The following is a 20,030-nucleotide window of genomic DNA, read 5'->3' as shown; positions in this document are numbered from 1 at the left end:
TTTAAGGCTAGAAACTGTTCCATACCAATTAAAACTGTAACACAACACTAGCTTATATGACTTAATTACAGTTAAAAGGAGTAAAGAAGTGTGACTCAAATGGTCACACTGACTAAGAAAGGAAATCTTTAATCCTCTGGATGGGAAAGAACAAGTTAGCATAGTTTAAAAGTACAGGGAGAAATTACTAGTTTTGGACTGTATCCTAGAGATGCTTTTCACTTTTAATATGAAATATGAAGCCAACCATTGAGTCCCTATTGACAGTTATGAGTCCACCTCAGAAAAATAGTGGGTTTCCTCAGGCAGTAGGCCTGTACTAGAAGGAGTGTTTATATTTACTCTTGCTTTCTATTAATTAATGAGTTTAAATGTTGGTGTTTGGGAGGCCCTGTTTTTAAGTTCTTAATAGCTAACATCTTGAAGGCTATGTTTCAAATACTGCAAGAAGCCTATTGACAGCCTATATTACACCTAACAAGTCAATAGTTTGGCTCCTATCTAGCAGTCAGCAGCAATTTATAGATAAATCAAATGAGGTGTTGTGATGGCATTACATTGTTTTCTTTGTGTATCTTTTTGGTTCAGGAAAGAACTAAGTGTATCTCTTGCTTGTCTGATTCCCAAATACCAGTTCAACAGCAACCCGTGTCTTCCATCAGGCCGATTAGGGCTTTCTTCGCCCCATCCAGTCCTTTTCTTACCAGAATGGGATAGAAAAGGGGGATCTTTGCACAGAAGTAGCCTGCTCCGGTGCTGAAAGCTTGCAGGCAGTGTGCCTTACACCCAGGGCGAGAGGCAATCTGGCCCTGACTACCTGGAAAGTCATTTCCCCTAATTCCGCTAAAAGGCACTCATAAGTAAAATACAAATTTTACCAATACCAGGTTTTAAACTGATTTCCTAATATAAATCAGTTTTCATATCTTGGTGATAAACTAGTCCCATCTTTAACAGAAACCTAGTCCTCTGCATTTTTTCTGTAAGTTGTGTATATTTTATCATTAGATCAGCTTTTAATCTCCTGTTACTCTTAGTTCCGAATGTTACATTGTTAGTTTTCAAATATGAATGCAACACAAGAAAATTTCCAGCCAGCAGAAGCTTAAGTAATTCTATGATACAGAATTAACGCAGAGGAAATTTATTCTCCTTCCTCCGAACTTGTACTTATTAAGTAGCTTAACAAATATGTTAAAGTTCATACCTACAAGTGTGATATTATCAGGATTTTTTTTCAGTTTTCTTGAGCACTTCACAGGTTTTTATAACACACAGCATACAAGTGAAGATGTACCACAGTTGCATCTCAAGGGTGTGGTTATCATGTATTTATGTATGTAGACTCCATTCCCTAAGGGCTTAATCTTTAGTGGGACATAAGTAGACTTTGTATAACAATACTGCACCACTCAGTTTGTATCAGTCTGACTGTAAGAACTAAAAAGGTACAGAAATTTCTGAGCATGCACAATGCCTTTCAAACTTCAGTGCACACAGACGTTGTTAAGTGATTCACATTCTCACCCAGTTTGCCAAGTCCATTTTTCCTTATATGATCACATTTAATATTTGGTTATTCACAGGGACATGATAACTGCTAACATAAGAATGGCTAGCATTTCTACCATCATATGATCATATGTTCAGAACATGTCTGGGATCTTGTGATCATTACCAGTCTACATTTTGGCATCAACAGACCTAGGAAAATGTCTTGCAATAAGATGGCATTAACACTGACAGATAGCTTTGACATGCATTTCCCCACATTTAGGCTCTGCTTGAATTGCCATTTCAGTGAAGTTCCTCCCTACAAAAATGAGGGAAAAAGACTAAAGACTTGCAAAAAAGTACATTGGATTCCATTTGACACTAACTTACTAAATTCAGCTTTCAAGAAAGCCACTTTAATTTTTATCTGAATTAAACAGAAGCCATATTAATGATGTCATTAGTACTACAATTGTCTATTGTCATATGTAGATGAGTACTTTCAGGATCAGCGGAACAGATTACAAATGCACATCTCATTTTCTGACACTATTATTTGAGTATTTCCTCTACAGATTAATCTGAGTTCTGTAGAGAAAATAAATAATAATCTGAGTTCTATTCCAAGTTGCTTAGTAGTTTATGCTATGCAAATACAAATTTCTTTCTAGTTCTTAGAGCCCTGAGAGCTGGGGAGGGGCTCTTTAGTCTGCTTCATGAAAATCTATGTCATTCAGCCAGACCAGAGTTAAACTTTCTTCACTGTTTTTTGTTATTGGAAGCCTGAATTAGCATTAACTTATAAATATTTTGTATATGTAAATATTTCAAGGTGAGAACATAAGTATACGTTTTCTCAGCAATTTAAATTGCTGAACTCCCAAGAAGTGTCAGTTTTCATCTATGTTGCTCACTCTGTGGACGTACAGCATATAAACAGAACTCAAAAAAAAAATCAAATGGAAAGACTACATAAGCCAGTTCTAATAAAATGGTAGTCTACATGCAACCAGCTACTAAGTGCAGGCTATATAGTTTTGCATTTTTTGTTGTTTCCTACAGATTTGTGTCATTTTAGAAGTTATTAAATAAAATCTCCAGTAATGAAATTAAGTGGTTCCTTTCTAGCATTAAAATATTTTATAAGATCAGCCTTTGAAGGTATGCTTGCTTCTTTGTGAATTCTACAGAGAATGTTTTGTAGTTTCCTCTGCTATTATACCAGCATTTCATTGTGCCAGAACACACCACAGGTTTCAGGCACTTCATTAAAAGCATGGACACGAGCACAAGCTTTAGCATTATGTAGAGCCTTATATTTGTGAATTGTTATAATTAGAGGTATAACTGTTACATTCTTTTAAAATACAGGTTGTTTTCAAGCCTAAGCATTATCACAGAACTAACTCACCCAGCCAATATGAGATTCATGCAGTTCAGAGCCAAAGACTGCTATTCTCTTGCTCTATCCAAATTAGAAAAGGTAAGGAGATTTGCCTCCCCTGCCCCCCACCCCCAATTTAAATGTTATCATTTTAACACTTTCTGACTTTGTAACAATACTTTCAAAACAACTGGAAACAGTGAAATGATTTTATGGTTGGTTGCAGAGCTAATGTAAAAGATTATTTTTTCCAAATTCTATTCTCATTTAAGAATGAGGTTTGATTTGAGTTCCATCACTTCAAAATATAATATTAATCCACCAGCCCTCTGGACAGAGGTGGACACAGAATTTGCTCAAGGAAAATTGAATATTTTTGGATAACTGAATATTTAGAGCCAATATGATTTTCCAAGAGGCTGCCACAGGCACTTAATGTGGAAAATATTTTAATTGACTAAACACTTAAAACATATACATTTTTTATTATAATGCATTTTTTAATGCCAATTCACTTTAAAGGCACTATAATTACATATTCTGTATACATTTCCACGTATCTGTATGAGGTATTTGCATTATTGTGACAGTTTGAGAACAGCAATTGTTCTCTGTCAAAGGGCAGTCCTAGTGACAATAAGGATAGTAACACTACTTAAATGCTAGATAAAACCTTCATATCCTATACATTCTAGTGCACGTGTTGGCATTTTCAAGCTGTGGAACAGGGAGGCTATATGGAGATAAGTTTAATGTAATTTGCTTGTCCAAAATACTATTGCTAAAATATTAGATGGAGCATACTAAGTAACTTTGTGCATCTGTTTAACTTGGTAAATTCCAGGACAAGCCTCTTTTTCACAGATCTTAGTTGGTGATCTGACCTACCTACCTCTGCAGTGCACAAAACTTACAGTATCACTTTCGTGATCTTTCAGGACATTTTCTGAGTTTATGAGAGTAAGACAAATAATATCACTGTACCAGTCTTCAAGGACAGAGATCTTTCGGTCCAGTCATCTCTTTTTCCCCTTGCTATCAATCTAGATATTATTGCTAGGTTCTTTCATGTAGCCTCCCAATCTCTTCACCTCAGATATCTTACATGTCTTAGCAAATCTGAATTAATGCTAAAATCATTATCATTATACAGAATTAGTATATAATTTTCATTTCCTAGCTGTACAGTAAATTTCCTAGATTTTGGGAGTTTCAGATATTTCACTGTATTGCAGGTATTTTACTATTTATAATGTTCACAGTTAGTTAATTTCTATATATATTTAATGGAAAACAGCCTTTTCATACAAACTTATATTCACAGGCCAGCTCCCAGACTCTTACACAGGAATTGAATTCTGCAAAAATTCAGCCTGTCTAGATGAGATAGGATAAGTATTAGAAATCAATCTTTTACTCATTTGACTATCATGCTTACATTTTGACCACAAGATGTAAATATCTGGGTGATCTTTTGTGATTTGTTGACCTTTGCCTGAAATAGTACGAAGGCTTAATCTTATTTAGGTGCTATTCTAATAAGCGCATAAAATGGAGAACTGTGAGGAAGCTAGACAAAAGTTGTTACACCAAGAGAGGAGCAGTTTGCAGTGAGAGGCACATCTTCATTTGGATTATGCCATGCCCACTATCCATTAAGGTTTGCACCTGTGGCTCCTCCATTTTAGCACTCTGTCCTTCAATGGTACCTTCAGGAAGAATAAGCTGGAACTGGCTGGAATCATGCATTGCCAGTTTATTTAGGGCAACAAGTGCCAACAGCTGGATGGCGCCTTCAAGACTATATTCCAACCTACCTTAAGTTCCTTGGTGTACTATTACTGACAGCAATTTTTTTTTTTTTTTTTTTTTTAAACATATTCCTTTAATCCATACAATTTAGTGATAAGGGGAGCTAAGAATAGCAATAGCTTTCCCAGTATGTGGTGTCTACAGTTGCTTCTAGAATAGTCCATGGGCTGTAGCCTGTCTACTTCAATGCAGTGAAACCAGGATTTTTATCTCAATTCTCTTTCTTGCTTTACATAGGCTCCTTCATTTTTCCAGCAAAGGTTCTGGAAATCATTAGAAATATTATAATTTCTTCCCTATCTTTATTAATTTATTGTGCAAATGTAAAGTTGTGAATGTAGGTTGGAAGCCGAACAGTTAATTAACTTCCTATCCAAACTACGCTATGCTGAAATAGAGGTAGATAAGTTATCTTAAAGAAAGAACATTTTCTTCATTGCTGTTGAAGTTGCCTGCTGTTAATATTCCCCACTCATTTCATCTTAACATTTACAGGGAGCACTTCACAGGTGGTGCTGTAGTTCATTTGATGTTTCAGAACTCCCTCATGCAAAATGAAAGGCAGTTAAAAACTCAAGTAAAAATTATCTAATGCAGTCAAATGTACAGTTGATTGTTATTTCTGCATTAAGCACCTCATTTTCAGAAAGACTACAAAAGTCAGGCAAGTTGCCTTCAGGTAGCACTGAAACACACATGCAAAACTGACTTTTCAACCTAATGGGCTGCAGAAGATACACACACAAATCAGAGAAGTCATCTGCTGTTGCAGCTGCAGCTTTCCTCATTTTACAGGTAAATAAATCTGAGCACCAAACTCAGTACTGACATAGGAGAAAGCAATGGCCCTTATACAACACAGAAAAGGAAAGAACAAAACACCCATAGCCTAAACTTAAAACTTATGTTCTCCATTTGTCTTAGATAAGGAGGAAAAAAAAAAAAAAAAAAAGAGATAACCACTCCCTCTTTCTTGAAAGAAAGGGTTTAGAATGTCTTGGATAAGATTCACACTTTAGTTTTCTATGGGGGTTTTTTATTTATTTTCCAAGTAAATATGGCAGGAACTGAAGGATAAAAATTCTAAACCTTTAAGTGATCATTTTAAAATATGTGCAAACTCCTATATCTTGTACTCAAACCCATGCTGTGATTTTATATCTTCCACAGGGATAAGCACATAAATGTTAGGTGAGCAGAAATCTATCTAGGATAGCCCAGTATATTTGCAGTGATACACACAAAGCCAGGCTGCTTTTTTCACCTTCAGTTAAGGATAGGGCATGCTGTCCCCATTTGTTTTTAATATTGTTCAGGTTTTAAGCAGATTTGTAGAAACATTAAGTAATAGCAAGCAGTAATGATATATGGGTTATAAAAAATAAATTGGTCCCTCTCAATTGGTGTCTTATTTTAGGTGGATCTCTAATGATTTACATCAGCTACAATTCTAAAACTGTATAAATAATTAGCATACATATTTGGCTATTGAACTGGCAGGTTTTTAGAAAGCTGTTCCAGATAAACAACAGAAAATGAATCTGTTCTTGCCAAAAAGGTAGAACAGAATCAATTAAGAACACACAGTCTAAAATACTGTAAACCATTCTAGAGGTGAAGTGTTATCAACCCAAAATCCCTTATGTCAAAAAAAGGTACTGTAAAGAGATTTCCATGCCCAGATTTCTATCAGTCTTATATCTGACATGGGCAACAACCAACATTTACCAAAACTAACAGTGCACCGACTGTTCCCTGTAATAAGCCACTACCTCTGTCACCTTTATATGTTCTTGCATGACCCCCAACCCCTCCCCCCATATCCTTGTATGTTTATTAAAGCAACTTTGCATTGTTTGTACGCAACAGTTACAGCCTATCATGGCAGTTCCCATATTACTGTCTATATCGGAGGAGAATATATTAAATCAAGATGGGCCTTAGATCTCTTTCAACCACTGACAGAGTGGCCAAAGCAGGGCTTCAGGTTAGTTAGGGGTTGGCACTTTGTTATTGGTATCATAGAATTAACTGTTATGAAGGAATAGGTATTTAGAAATAGTAAAAAGATAAAACCATGATAAAGAACCCTAAAAAGGATTTGATATGAATATAAATGGAGGTAGAAAAGAGGAAAATAAACTGAAAAGCTTATGAACCTGACCTTCTGGGCAGATATTCTCTGGTATTCTGACAATATGCAAACCCAAAAGAAAATAATTAATTAACCTCAAATTAAATTACCTATATGGAAGAAGTACATGCTAAGAACTTCTCAAAGCCACAAGTGTACACCTGCTATTACTTAGAAAGAAAGCAGTAAAAATTCTGAACTTCATGACTTGAGCAAAGCCACAAACATAGGAAGACTGAGGAGGAAGTAAAGATCTCCATCTATTAATAGCTGTGTCTTAAAATGTCATCTATATGTGTGAAGTTCTACAGGACGCACTTCATGCCATGATCTTTTATTTCTGTTCCTAGAAATTATCTATGATTTTCTTTAAGTAGTTATATCCTCTTCCTTAAGTCCAAAAAGTGTCAGGGAAGGAGCTGCTGGGCATCACACTTATCGTGAAATAAAACTGCTGGGGCATTCTGGCACATTTCTGGCTTCTACATCCGCAGTATTCTCTGGGAATCGAATAAGTCTGCAAGTAATAAAGCAGAACTCAATGCAAAGTGCCTGAGTAAAAATTGTATTTCTCACAAATCTTTTTAAGCAAGAATAAAAAAAAAGCAAGCCTGTAATAAGAGATGGAAGGAAACAATATAAGAAATTTAAATTAAAGGGTGAAAATAAACTAAGCTTCCATTTTAAAATAAAACAAATAGGAACATCCTTATGTTTATCATCAGAATTTTGGATAAGAATCAAATTATTCCCCCATTATCTCTTGCCTTATCCCACCTTTCTTGGCACAAAACCAGTATCTGCTGCAAATTTCTCTGAACAGATGGAAGGATAAACATAATACCTCAACATGAAAGGATAGTTGCTTTTCAGCCAGTTTTCTATAAGATATTTTATGGCATAAATCTAAAAGGATGTAATGTATGTTATAATATGCATGTAGTTTTGATTTTGAAGTATTTGTTGTAAAACAAATCTTACAATCTTTTCTGTAATTCACACAGAAGTTTTTATTCTCAACAGCAATTGAAGAAAAATATCTTCTACTTTGCACTAAAAGAAAAGCACTCAAATATGAGATCAAACTACAAAATACATAAGTTCTCATTTCTGTGGCTTACACCACTAAGCACAATGGTATGCTTATCTAAGTAAAGTGCTTTTTGTACAATTAGACTGCTTTTTTCTTCAACTGTCAGAAGTACACAACTTGCTAGAAACACCCCTTTGCTGCTCAGCCATCAAAGCACACGTGTGTCTGCGTATGTGTGTGAGACAGTATGAGTATATATGTATGTATGCATGCATTTCTCATGGAGAAGAAACTAATACAAGCCAGTAGTATTTGGTCAGAACATAGAAAATGTTTGGAATAAAAAACCCTGAAATAATAATTTTATTTCCTTAAAAATTTTGAAACCTCTTTAATCTGAAGAGATGGACAGAGGTGACATTTTATAAAGGACAGATTAATGTTATATTTTTAAGAGTTATTTGCTGTGTATTTTTATCTGGAGAGGAAATTCTTTGTGTGTGACATTCACTGAAATACCATTTCTTCCCTTTTGCATCAGATTCTGTTCATGTTTCATGTTCCTGTTCCTAGTAAACTTTCTGGACCTGAATAAGAGTCCACTGTCAGCACCAAGGAATGGGAGCAGGAATAACAAGAGCTTTGCTCTAAGCACAGTTGAAATCCCTCAATCATTTTTAAAATTACCTGGTAGAATATGCCCATGCAATTTGAGATGTGATGATTGAAACAAAAACAAAACCATTAGTTAGAGCAGACTGCTCATTTGCATGTCACAGAATCAGAGCATGGTTAGGGTTGGAAAGGACCTCTAGATGTCATCTTGCCTAAAGCCCCTGCTCAAGCAGGGCCACCTTAGAGCCAGTTGCCCAGGACGATGTCCAGAGGGCTTTTAATTATCTCTGGAGGCACTGTAGCAAAAAAAAAAAAAAAAAAAAAAAAAAAAAATGTGTTTCCTGACGTTCAGAAGGAACCAACTGTGTTTCAGCTGGTGCCCATTGCCTCTTGTCCTGTCCCCTAGGCACCACTGAAAAGAGCCCGACTGTCTTCTCTGCACCCTCCCTTCAGGTATTTATATACATTGATGAGATCCTCCCTGAGCTTACTGTTCTCCGGGCTAAACAGTCCCAGCTCTCTCTCAGCCTTTCCTCATAGGAGAGATGCTCTAGTCACTTGATCATCTTAGCAGTGCTTTTTTGGACTACCTCCAGTAGCTGCATCTCTCTTTGTACTGGGGAGCCTAGAACTGGACACAGTACTCCAGGTATGGCCTTACCAGTGCTGAGTAGAGGGGAAGGATCACCTCCCTCGACCTGCTGGCAGCACTCCTCCTAACGCAGCCCAGGACACCATTAGCCTTCTTTGTCACAAAGGCACATTGCTGACCCATGTTCAACTTGGTGTCCACGAGGACCCGCAGGGTCTTTTCTGCCAAGCTGCTTGCCAGCCAGTCAGTCCCCAGCATGTACTACTGCGTATATGTGGTGGATGTAAGTGTCTCAATTCCAAGACATGTAACATTTCTGTACTTTGAGAACACATCTTATTCTTCATGACATCTCTGAACTGAAAGCTTGATGTTTCCTCTCTTCTTAAAATAACAAAATGACTTCCAACCTGTAGTTTTAGTCTCTGATAACTGAAGGAATAGGAAGCACATTGTGGTGTGATTCCTCTGCAAGTGAGATGTGATAAGAAAAAGGCATAACTATAGTATGTTTTTCTGCATCCCTTCCCCAGAAGCATCAGAGCAAGAAGTTTCTACCCCAGTCCATGTCTGATCTCCCCTCACATTCACTGAAATACCATTTCTTCCCTTTTGCATCAGATTCTGTTCATGTTTCATGTTCCTGTTCCTAGTAAACTTTCTGGACCTGAATAAGAGTCCACTGTCAGCACCAAGGAATGGGAGCAGGAATAACAAGAGCTTTGCTCTAAGCACAGTTGAAATCCCTCAATCATTTTTAAAATTACCTGGTAGAATATGCCCATGCAATTTGAGATGTGATGATTGAAACAACATATGCATTAAACAAAATCTTCCAACCTGAAAAACTGTAAGTAGTGAACAAAGATGCTACATATTTGTCAAAAGAAACTATATACAAACTAAAGGGATTTTAGACTTTTGACCTCTTTCAAGGTAATATCAATTTGATGTTTTTATTATAGTCCTTCCAAAACGAGCACTAAAAGTATTTTCTATTTTCTAATTCCTTAACAGAAAGAGCGGGAGAAGGGATCTAATCTAGCATTTATGTTTCGACTGCCCTTCGCTGCTGGCAGGGTTTTCAGCATCAGTATGTTGGATACGCTGCTTTATCAGGTACTATGAACAGTAATGTGACTTATCTTAACACAGACATGCATTGTTACCACCTATTTTATTGTACTTCATTGTTAATGACCCCTGCCATCAATGCGCATGTCTGTACCAGGAACAATCAAAGGCAAAAGATAATGGAGCACATTCCACATGACAGTACTAGCTCAGTTGTCAACCCAAAAATCACCTTGTTCTTGCACAAATTCTGTTGTTAAACAATATAATACTTTTTGTGAACCTCTCCACAGTCAAATAAGCGCGTTAGTTTTGATAAGGCCTACATAAAATACAGATTATACAGACTAATAATGCTTGTACTCTGCAACAAAAAGACAGTGCTTGTTCCCACAAAGTAGTGTCTCTAACCACAAAAATCAACAGAATTACTTTTATGAGTAATTTATCAGTCATCTGCATTTGCTGATAGAGGCCTCAATTACTTCATTGTGTCCTGTCCTCTTACTCATGTTGACTAAACCTCCAGATGACCAGTCATCGTATCTTAGAGTAACCCATTCTGGCTCTAACAAGAAATACATGCAGTAGTTACAAAGAGACAGTGGGGGAAGAAAAAGCAGCACTGAACCTTGTTGCCCAAGAATCCAGGACGGACCTCCTCATGCAAAAAGAAGTGATGACAGTCAGTGGGGATAAGGGAAGGGCAACAGCCTCAGACAGTTGAAGAAACAATATATCAGAAAATATGGGGTCAGGACAAATGAAGGTAGTAGTTGCTGATTTCAGGGTGGAAAAAGAGGAGAATATTGCCCTCGTTCCTCAGCAATGACCACCTTTCTGCATACCGTGATACATTGGGATCCCCAAGCAGCAGCCCCCAGCACTAATCTTCAAGGATCTAGCAACGCAGAATAAGGAACAATACCACCACGGCCCATGTGGTCTGCTCACCTAAACAGCTACCTACTTTGCCTATACCTAGAGGTAGCCTGTGGATGCTTTTGTATTCAGGTGCTAAACATTCTTTCAGAGAAATTAGCTTACTTGGTAATTACTTTGATGCATGACAGGTGTTCTTTCATCTCAATTCTACTTCCAAATAAATTCCTTGAAGGCAAATTCAATGTAAATAGAAAAATTCCTGAAGCTAAGCTTTTCTCAAAAAGTCATAAATTTATAAAACAGTCATGTATATGGACAGGTACCAAAAGCAGATAAGCCAACAGGTGTAAAGCCATTTATCAAATTCTAGATGTTTTAGAAATAAATGTATTTGCTTATAAAACATGTTTTCAATCATGTCGCAGAATATCAACACCACATATGGCAAAATTTTTTTAAAAAGTAGATTAAGACACCTGTATAGAAGCAGATCTGTCATTATCAACAACTCCTGCCAGCCCATAAGTAACTTCAATTTTTTATATTTGCTCCTAGACGTGAGCAGTCATGCTATGACTTGACAGAGTAAAACCATTCACCAGAAAATGTTTAAAACAAAAAAACCCACACGCTCATTCTCACTCAAATTCCATCCATTCTTTCTTTGAACTCCTGCTGCTCAGGTGAACTGTCATTTTTCTAGAATTATCTTTTTTATTTCAAGTTACAAATACTATGACAGCAAGTTCTGTCTGTTCTTTTTCATGGTCCCATCCTTTTCTGTATGACATCTTTTTCTTCTGCATACAAGGAACAGAATAAATGACATGGGAAACAGCGGGGTTCATTTGGTGCTTCCTATTTTAGGCCAAAAGAAAAGCCTTCAAATTATCTTTACGACACTGACTGAAAAAAATGAAAGCTTGGTCTAGCAAATCCTTGTGAATACACTTAGTAATCTAATGATAATTCCATAGCATAAATGATGCAGCCAAAATAACAAATAAGTGAAAGTTACAAAAAATTTTGTCCTTTTCAGGAAGATGCTCTGGCATTTACCCTGTCACAACTAGAAGATTACCAGTACAAAAATTAAAACAGTTGAATCACTATGTATCAAATTAAATGTCTAGCTTCTGAGTTTAAACAAATTCAGATGCTATAACTCTAAAGGATTTATATAACACCTTTGTAAGGTGTTTTATTAAAACCTATTTGCTGCTAGCTCCATATTTGCATTAAGCTAAAAGAGCTAATTGCAAGTTGTGTTCCAACAAGGATTGATAGCCTGCCTTGAATGCTGCTCTACTACACCTAAGAAGAGGTGGCAACAAACAGTCCTACCACAGTTAGCAGAGCACCCACATGGCCCTCCGATTCCAGCAGCCCAACTCATAAAGAGGAGAAATAGTTGTGATTTTAGCTGATCTAATGTCTGTTCCCGGTCTTAGGCTACGTTTCTACATTTAGCATAATTTCTACCTTTTAACCAATCAGCAAAACGTTTCTGTTAGCAGAGCAACAAGCCTGACCCGAGGTAAGGCAGATCAACCCTTAAAAAAAAAAAAAAGGTGGATTGGCGAAGGCAAATGACTCATCTGAATTCAAATGGCAGCAGTCTCACCTTAGTATTACCCACTACTCAGTACTGCAGACCCATCTAACATACAACAGCATTTCTTTTGCACAGAAGAGTTCATTACTATAATTTCACACCTAATAAGGCTAACATCTTACTTCCATTGATCTTACATCTACATTCATCTTCGCTTTCATGGTGCGTTATTATGCCTTAGTCTGTTTGAATCCTGTATGTACATTGCATGCATATGCAGAACCAAATAAGAAAGCTTATTTTATGTAAGAAGATTCAGCACAAAGAAAGTGATAGCTATTTCTACAGTGATTAAGATACTTAAAAGATAGAGATTGATTGTAAACACAGATGTACAATTTCTTTGAAATTCACACATAGTGCATGGTTACCTGCTCATCTGTTCATTAAAGCTTTTTTCTTTCTTTTCCATCTCTCCTGTTAAAAATCTTGCAGTCATTTGTGAAAGATTATATGATTTCTATCACAAGACTTCTGCTGGGACTTGATACTACACCAGGATCTGGGTTTCTTTGTTCTGTAAGTTATTAAAAAAAAAAATTAGAGTACCAGAGAAGATTTTGTACTGCCTGCACAATACCTGTACTTTCATTGTATGGCACTTCCTTTTGTGAAAGTCCAAGAAAGGCCATCTGTCTCCTTTTTCCACCAGGGGAGAAGACGAAAATTAGATAGAAAACATACCCATTTTGAGTTACTTCCACAGTAAAAAACACACCCCCTGCCCCCAAGAAAACACAATACATTCTATAAAGCACAATAGAAAATAGGAAAGACAGGAAAACACAGGAAAAGTGTGTTTTATATGAAATAGCAATGGCAGTTCAGCAACCAATTTTAGAAATTAAGTATATAAAAAACAGGAAGCACTACCTATATTGTACAGCCTGGCTAGCACTTACACACAATGCTATTTCACAACACCCATTTCCATCATAGGCAATAAAGGGCAGAACCAGTTTTTACATAAAGATAAAAGGTATTAAATGACTTTAGTTTAGGTGTCAAAGTTCAAAAGTCATCTTGTTATTACGTATGCCAATATTCCCCAGTTTGTTTTTTATATGTATATACACACAAAAAATAAAACCATAAAAATTTATTTTTTATTAAAAATAAAACCTACCTTTCTGTTTTCTCCCACACCCATCACACCCCACGTGGCAAACAGATAAATAGAAGTTATTTACCAGTTGCTTTCTGGGGATCTATAAAGAATTGCAGCATGTTGTTCTCAAAAAGGAGGTTATCAATGATGGTTTAAGGAAGTTGTTTAAATAAAAACCAATTATGGATTTGTTGGTCAATTGTTAAGCTTTGTTACACTGAATGCAAGACAGTTGAATCTCTGAAAAGGGGCTCACATATCTTGAAATAAAGCTAGTATAATAGTAATGAAATACTTGAGATTAATTTGACTTATGCCATTTATGCTTAGTGTATTACTTTCCCCCTACTCCCTTCTCCCCAAATATACAGCCTGAAGTCTAGTGAAGAGTTATCTGGCTGCATTCAAAATATTTGCACGTTCTTCAGTCTGTCCATCACCAGTTTCTTACTGCTGCCAGTGTTTAGTTCATTCTTTTATATTTAGTCAGATATGAACACTGGATGAAGGATGCCATAAGTGTTTAAGTAATTTTAAAACAAGAACAGAAGTAATTTCATAAGACTGAACCATTTGCACTGCAATGTCTCCCAAACAGGGAGAGAACAAAAGAAACAGCGTCTACAAACTCAATAGTTCCAGATTTGTTGTGGAGCAAAGGTGCAATACTACAATGTGATCATTACCAGCTAGTGTTTAGTTTCAAAAATTTTTCAGGAGTAGTATAGTGAACAAGTGATAAGCCCTCAAGAGTTAAAAGTCCTCCTTCCTATTATTTGTTCAGATGAAAATCACAGAAGAGGATCTATGGATTAGGACATATGCCAGACTATATCAGAAACTTTGTTCTTCTACAGGAGACATTCCAATTGGAGTCTATAGGACAGAATCACAAAAGCTTACAACGTCTGAGGTATGTCAGTTTACTATACTTTTCTTTGGATTTGATTACAGAGTATGCAACATTCTTTGGTCCTCATAAGAATGGGAACCAGTTATTTAAAGAATATTGTGAATGTCATATCTGCAAATGCACAGAATTCTAATAACCCACTGAAGGTCTCCCTCTGCTGATGCATATATGGTCACATTAACTCAGGGCTCACATTCAGCCCCAGACTTCATGAATACCCAGAGCCAGTCTACATACTGGCTTTCATTCCTGTGCTCGCCTATAGAGAACTGTCTGATTGAAAACAAGGGGCAGCTCAGGCACAGATAGGACAGGCTAGGATAGTTAGCTCTAATCTGAACTTGCATGTGGTGACTAATGGCAGTATCCATTACAAGCTGTATGACCAGGTCCTGTATTCAGGTGTGACAAGAATGTCAACACTATATTTCAAAACAAGTGGCATTTCAGTATTCATGTGAATTTCTAACTAGAAATGAGCAACAAGATAATAAATTAATGTTATCAGAAGTATTGTGGGAGTTCTCGAAATTTAACTGCCAAACAATGTTCATTTTTTTGTATGTATGTATTTATGTGTCTGCCATATAAATGCATACATTTCTCCCTGTATATATATGTGTGTGTGTAAAGGACAAAAATACTTTTTCCTGACTATTTAACATACATTTTTGTTTGTGCAGCTTTTATTTCTGTCATAAGCCATTTGTTTACATGATCATTAATACTGCCATCTCATTAAACCATGGCTCAAATACAACTCTAAAATGCAACAGTGAACAACAACTTTCTCCTTTCTTCTGAAATACTCAGACATAGTTTATTGATTTCCAGGACAGACAAATTTGTATTTTCTCTTCCATATTTCAAAAAATGTTATAAAACATTAAGACATGCAATGCTTAACTGCAAGATTTATCTTGAAGGAAGTACAAACATTCAGTTAAAGTTAGTTTAAAAATAAGGGTTACAAAAACCTATGCAAGATTCCACCAATTTCACTAGTGTCTCTTTGTGGACCACCAATACCTCTATAGGTGGCTTTTACAGCTTAGCCAGTGGACTGTGCCACTGCAATAATGTCAGCTGATTTTTTTTTTCAATATAACAGCATTAACATAATCTATCAATATTATTCCTTGGAGAAGAATATAGGTGGCATCACCGCTAATATGAAAAAAAGTCTGTCATAGCTTTCAACAAAACAGAGGACATGCCAGATTTTAAGAATTCATTAAATAAGGATAAGTAAGATAGAATTCATGGCACTGCTTTATTCTCACATTCACAGCTGGCTATTTAACTTCAGGTCCAAATAAGAGAATCAAGAACAGTTGAACTGTGAGCATACAACCTATTGTGAAGAGTGCATTTTTGTGGCCTGTTTTTTTTTCCTTTCTGCATTTTCACATGCTTTCAAACATACAGGCTGACTGTCAAACAACATCTGTATAGGCGAGGGGTAACTATAAGAGTAACACTCATCTTTTCTACATGAACTTTTTTTTTGGCAGGGGGGTGAGGGCTAAGCATACACACTCAAGTCTTCTGAGGCAAGCTTAACTGATAAATTAAAGATCTTTCAAATGTTTTTCTGAAAATAAGGTTTGGGACCATCAGTCACTTAACTCTGAACTCACAATTTTACTATAACATTGGGAACCTCCGAAGCCTGTGCACATGCAGCTGCTCAAGTGCTTGATCGGACCAGGCCCAGATTTAGTTTAAGATAGTTATTGATTATCTTTTACAAAGAAGCAATTTCTTAAAACATTCAGACACTGAAACGAGCCTGGAAGCCACTGTCCAATAGATAAGAGGAATTCTGCTGTTACTTCCTACCAGCTTTCAAACTCTTCATGAGATTACCTGTGAGTTAAATCAGGTAGAGGAAGAAGGTGGCGGGGAGGGGCAGGAAAATCTAGTTAAGTTTTCAAATTGTTAAGTACTGAACTAATGTGGAAGAGTGGCACTGTCTTTATTTATTAAGTGAAGTAAAAGCATTTGTTACTCTTTTTAAAAAGCTCAAGGCTCTGAACACAGCCTCCCAGTGGTATTTTCACACTTAAATACTTCAGAGTTTCTTGTCTGGTGGGTGAGCATTTGTGAAACCCCTCCCCCTACTAGAGGCAGGCAGGGGAATCCTCCCTAACCTAGCTCTTCCCCAGAATACCAAAGAGCAACATCTGGCTCTGCTTCTGTGGTCTTTATGGGTAGATACCTACAAATGCCGAGATGCTGAAAGCTGCAATCTTTCTGCAAAGTGTTTCTTTTGAAGTTAAAGGAATTTTCGACTAATTTCACTAATAAAATAATATTAGCGTGGGCTATCATTTTAGCTTTTCAATATATTAAGCCAGAAACAACTTTAAAATATTGTTGGATGAGATCTTTAAAATGGAGGTTAGAGAAATGTAAATTGCTATTTTTCTCAGGAATTATGAACTTCATAATTTGAAGGTTTCTAACTCGGAGAACCTCCAATGTGTATATCAATTTGAGTTTAAACAGACATATAAAACTTAATTTGTATTGCACACACCTGGAAGCTGTCAGTTAATGGTTAACTTGAGTCACAAGAACAAAATATGCCAATATTAATATTTCTATGCGTACGATTTCTCATTTGACACCCCCTTTTTGTACTATGCAAACGAGAAGCCCTCACTTCACTCTGACAGATAAATATAATTCCTTTGAAAAAAGGAAGCAAGTTCTCAGTGATCTAGTTACTAAATAACAAGCAAATCTGGGCTGCCTCTCAATGACCTGCACCTGTGACTCAAACTATTTCCATTTCATTAAAAAAAAAAAAAAAAAGAGCTATGAAGTCCTCCTTACTACCCATGTAGCTGATTTTCTGTGGTTCCTGTTAAACAGTCCATGTTGATTTCTTTAGATTCACTTCTGTTTAAAATGTCTTTTGTTTTCTTTTTCCCCTTCCTTTGTCAGTCACGAGAAACGGCTTCACAAGTAAGTATTTGCTTATTGTCTGCCTGTTTCTGGGTGTAGTGGTTTAACCCCAGTAGGCAGTAAGCACCACACAGCCGCTCGCTTGCTCGCTCCCCACCAGTGGGATGGGGGAGAGAATCAGAAGGGTAAAAGTGACACAACTTGGGGGTTGAGATAAAGACAGTTTAATAGATAAAGCAAAAGCTGCATGTGCAAGCAAAGCAAAATAAGGAATTCAGTCATTACTTCCCATCAGCAGGCAGGTGTTTAGCCATTTCCAGGAAAGCAGGGCTCCATCACACATACTTAGGAAGACAAATGCCATAACTCTGCAAGTCCCCCCATTCCTTGATCTTCCTCCAGCTTTTATTGCTGAACACGGTGCCATATGGCATAGGATATCCCTTTGGACAGTTTGGGTCAGCTGTCCTGGCTGTATCCCCTCCCAAGTTCTTGTGCAGCCCCCCAGCCTGTTCACCGGCAAGGCACTGTGAGAAGCAGAAAAGGCCTTGTCTCTGTGTAAGCACTGCTCAGCAATAACAAAAACATCCCTGTGTTATCAACACCGTTTTCATCACAAATCCAAAACATAGCCCCATACAAGCTACTATGAAGAAATTTAACTGATCTCAGCCAAAAACAGTACACTGGGTTAAACCCTGGGAGTAGAATCCTTACAGGAAATGGAACTATGCAGTGGATCATCCTTAAGTAAATAAGCTTAAAGCAACATTGTTCTGGATACAAACGTCTTATTAAAAGTCTGAAAGCTGACAGACTGGGGCTTTCAAAAAAGTTCAATGGAATTTGGTCCCTATTGGGCCTGTCCCTATTGAATTCTGAAGATAACAGATCATCTTTACAGTCTGGTGAGAGCCTTGATCCTAAACACCTTAAATGCTAATGGACAAAAATCCCCAAGTTTATCAGAAAAGGAATACTTAACAATAGACAGCTGTTGGAGCAGAAAAGAATTCCTAGAACCCTAGATGCAATTAAGGGCTATTGGTATACAGAACAGTAAAGTTATTTTACCATAAAACTTGCAGTTAGATAAAAATAAGGCATCACTTCAGAATAGAATAGATTAATCTGCACATTAAAACTGTTTCATATTTTTTCACACTTAGCTCCCAGGGAGCAGCAAGGCAAGGGAACAAAGATCCAAGAAACTAACTGATGTTTGGTATTGTAGTGCTGTTACCACCATACTCACAACCACCCTGACCATCTCAAATATGAACACTGGTGTGTTTGTGACTACATTCCTGTTCCTGCCACGTGTTGGCTAACCTGAGCTAGTGTTTAAATAAGGGTGTGAAATATCCTATTGGAGCACCTTGGCTGAGTGGAAAAACCCCTGTGGGTCACAGAGTTCACAAGTCAGCAATCACACTCATTTGGTCACACAGTCTGATACTTGAGATGGGAACCTGCCTTTACAAAAAAACCAAAACACCTGAAACTTTAAAAAAAAAGGTTTAAAGGCAAACATTTCTTCACTTTATGTGCAACATGCAGATTTTTCCCCAGTAAAAGTAGCAGTGATTATGTAAAGACTTAACATACACCTTGGTATTTTCCAGAGATTTTACCATGCTTCTATTTTAAGGAATCTCAAAAAAGATATATACACTTCATAAAACATAAGATGATCAATTACTACTATATAGTAGTAGTGACACCATATCATCAGTTATGCTTCTCATACAGCAGGTTTACAAGCTATGCAAAAAGAAAATTAAATGAAAAGAAATTAAAGCAACCAAACCTCAAAATAAATCAATGATAGTTACAAAAGTATTTTTAAAGAAACTTTGAGACTGATTAAAACAGAGAGGGACACGCAGAAGTACTCTGCACTGGGCTTTTATCTTTTATGTATTAAACAGCTGCCACTGGCAGGCACACTTTTGCGCTGCCTTTGAAAGAGGGTTTCGGTTTCTTTGGTTTTGCTTTGTCTTTAAACAGTTTAATTTTTTCCTCCTGCATACAGGAGGAAAAAAAAAAAAAACCAAAAAACCAAAACACACTAGAGATGCCAGGGGAGGGGAACCTCAATCCATCCCATTCCCACCAGTTTGACGCCAGGGCCAGCAATAGATGCCCAGAGCCTGGAGAAGGAACACAGGTCAGCAGGAGAGCGCCTGAAGAGCAGCACAAAGGAACTCCAGCCAGTAAGACAGCTTCATCGGGGGCACAACTTCAATGCCTCTGTGCAAACGCATGTAGCATGGGGAATAAACAAGAGACATGCGCACACCTGCAGGGCTACAACCTTATTGGCATCACAGAGACGTGGTGGGATGGCTCCTATGATTGGAGTGTTGGGATGGAGAGATACAGGCTCTTTAGGAAGGACAGGCAGGGGAGATGAGGAGGGGGTGTCACCCTCTATGCCAATGACCAGCTGGAGTGC

General features: G+C 37.1%; 1 protein-coding gene across 1 annotated transcript in view; it reads left to right on the top strand.

Moving 5' to 3' along the window:
- KCNT2 (potassium sodium-activated channel subfamily T member 2) overlaps positions 1 to 20,030 on the top strand; it is a 141,067-nt gene that overhangs the window by 105,701 nt on the left and 15,336 nt on the right. Inside the window, exons 24-27 of the mRNA XM_019473093.1 lie at positions 2,866 to 2,977; positions 10,082 to 10,183; positions 13,074 to 13,157; positions 14,531 to 14,659. Coding sequence (XP_019328638.1) covers positions 2,866 to 2,977; positions 10,082 to 10,183; positions 13,074 to 13,157; positions 14,531 to 14,659 — 427 coding nt within the window. The remainder of the gene's footprint in view (positions 1 to 2,865; positions 2,978 to 10,081; positions 10,184 to 13,073; positions 13,158 to 14,530; positions 14,660 to 20,030) is intronic.

This window comes from Aptenodytes forsteri, unplaced genomic scaffold (assembly GCF_000699145.1).
Source record: "Aptenodytes forsteri isolate BGI_AS27 unplaced genomic scaffold, ASM69914v1 Scaffold181, whole genome shotgun sequence".
In the NCBI taxonomy this organism is placed as follows: domain Eukaryota; kingdom Metazoa; phylum Chordata; class Aves; order Sphenisciformes; family Spheniscidae; genus Aptenodytes; species Aptenodytes forsteri.
Note: the sequence above shows the minus strand (reverse complement) of the source record. Positions and strands in the feature narration are given on the sequence as shown.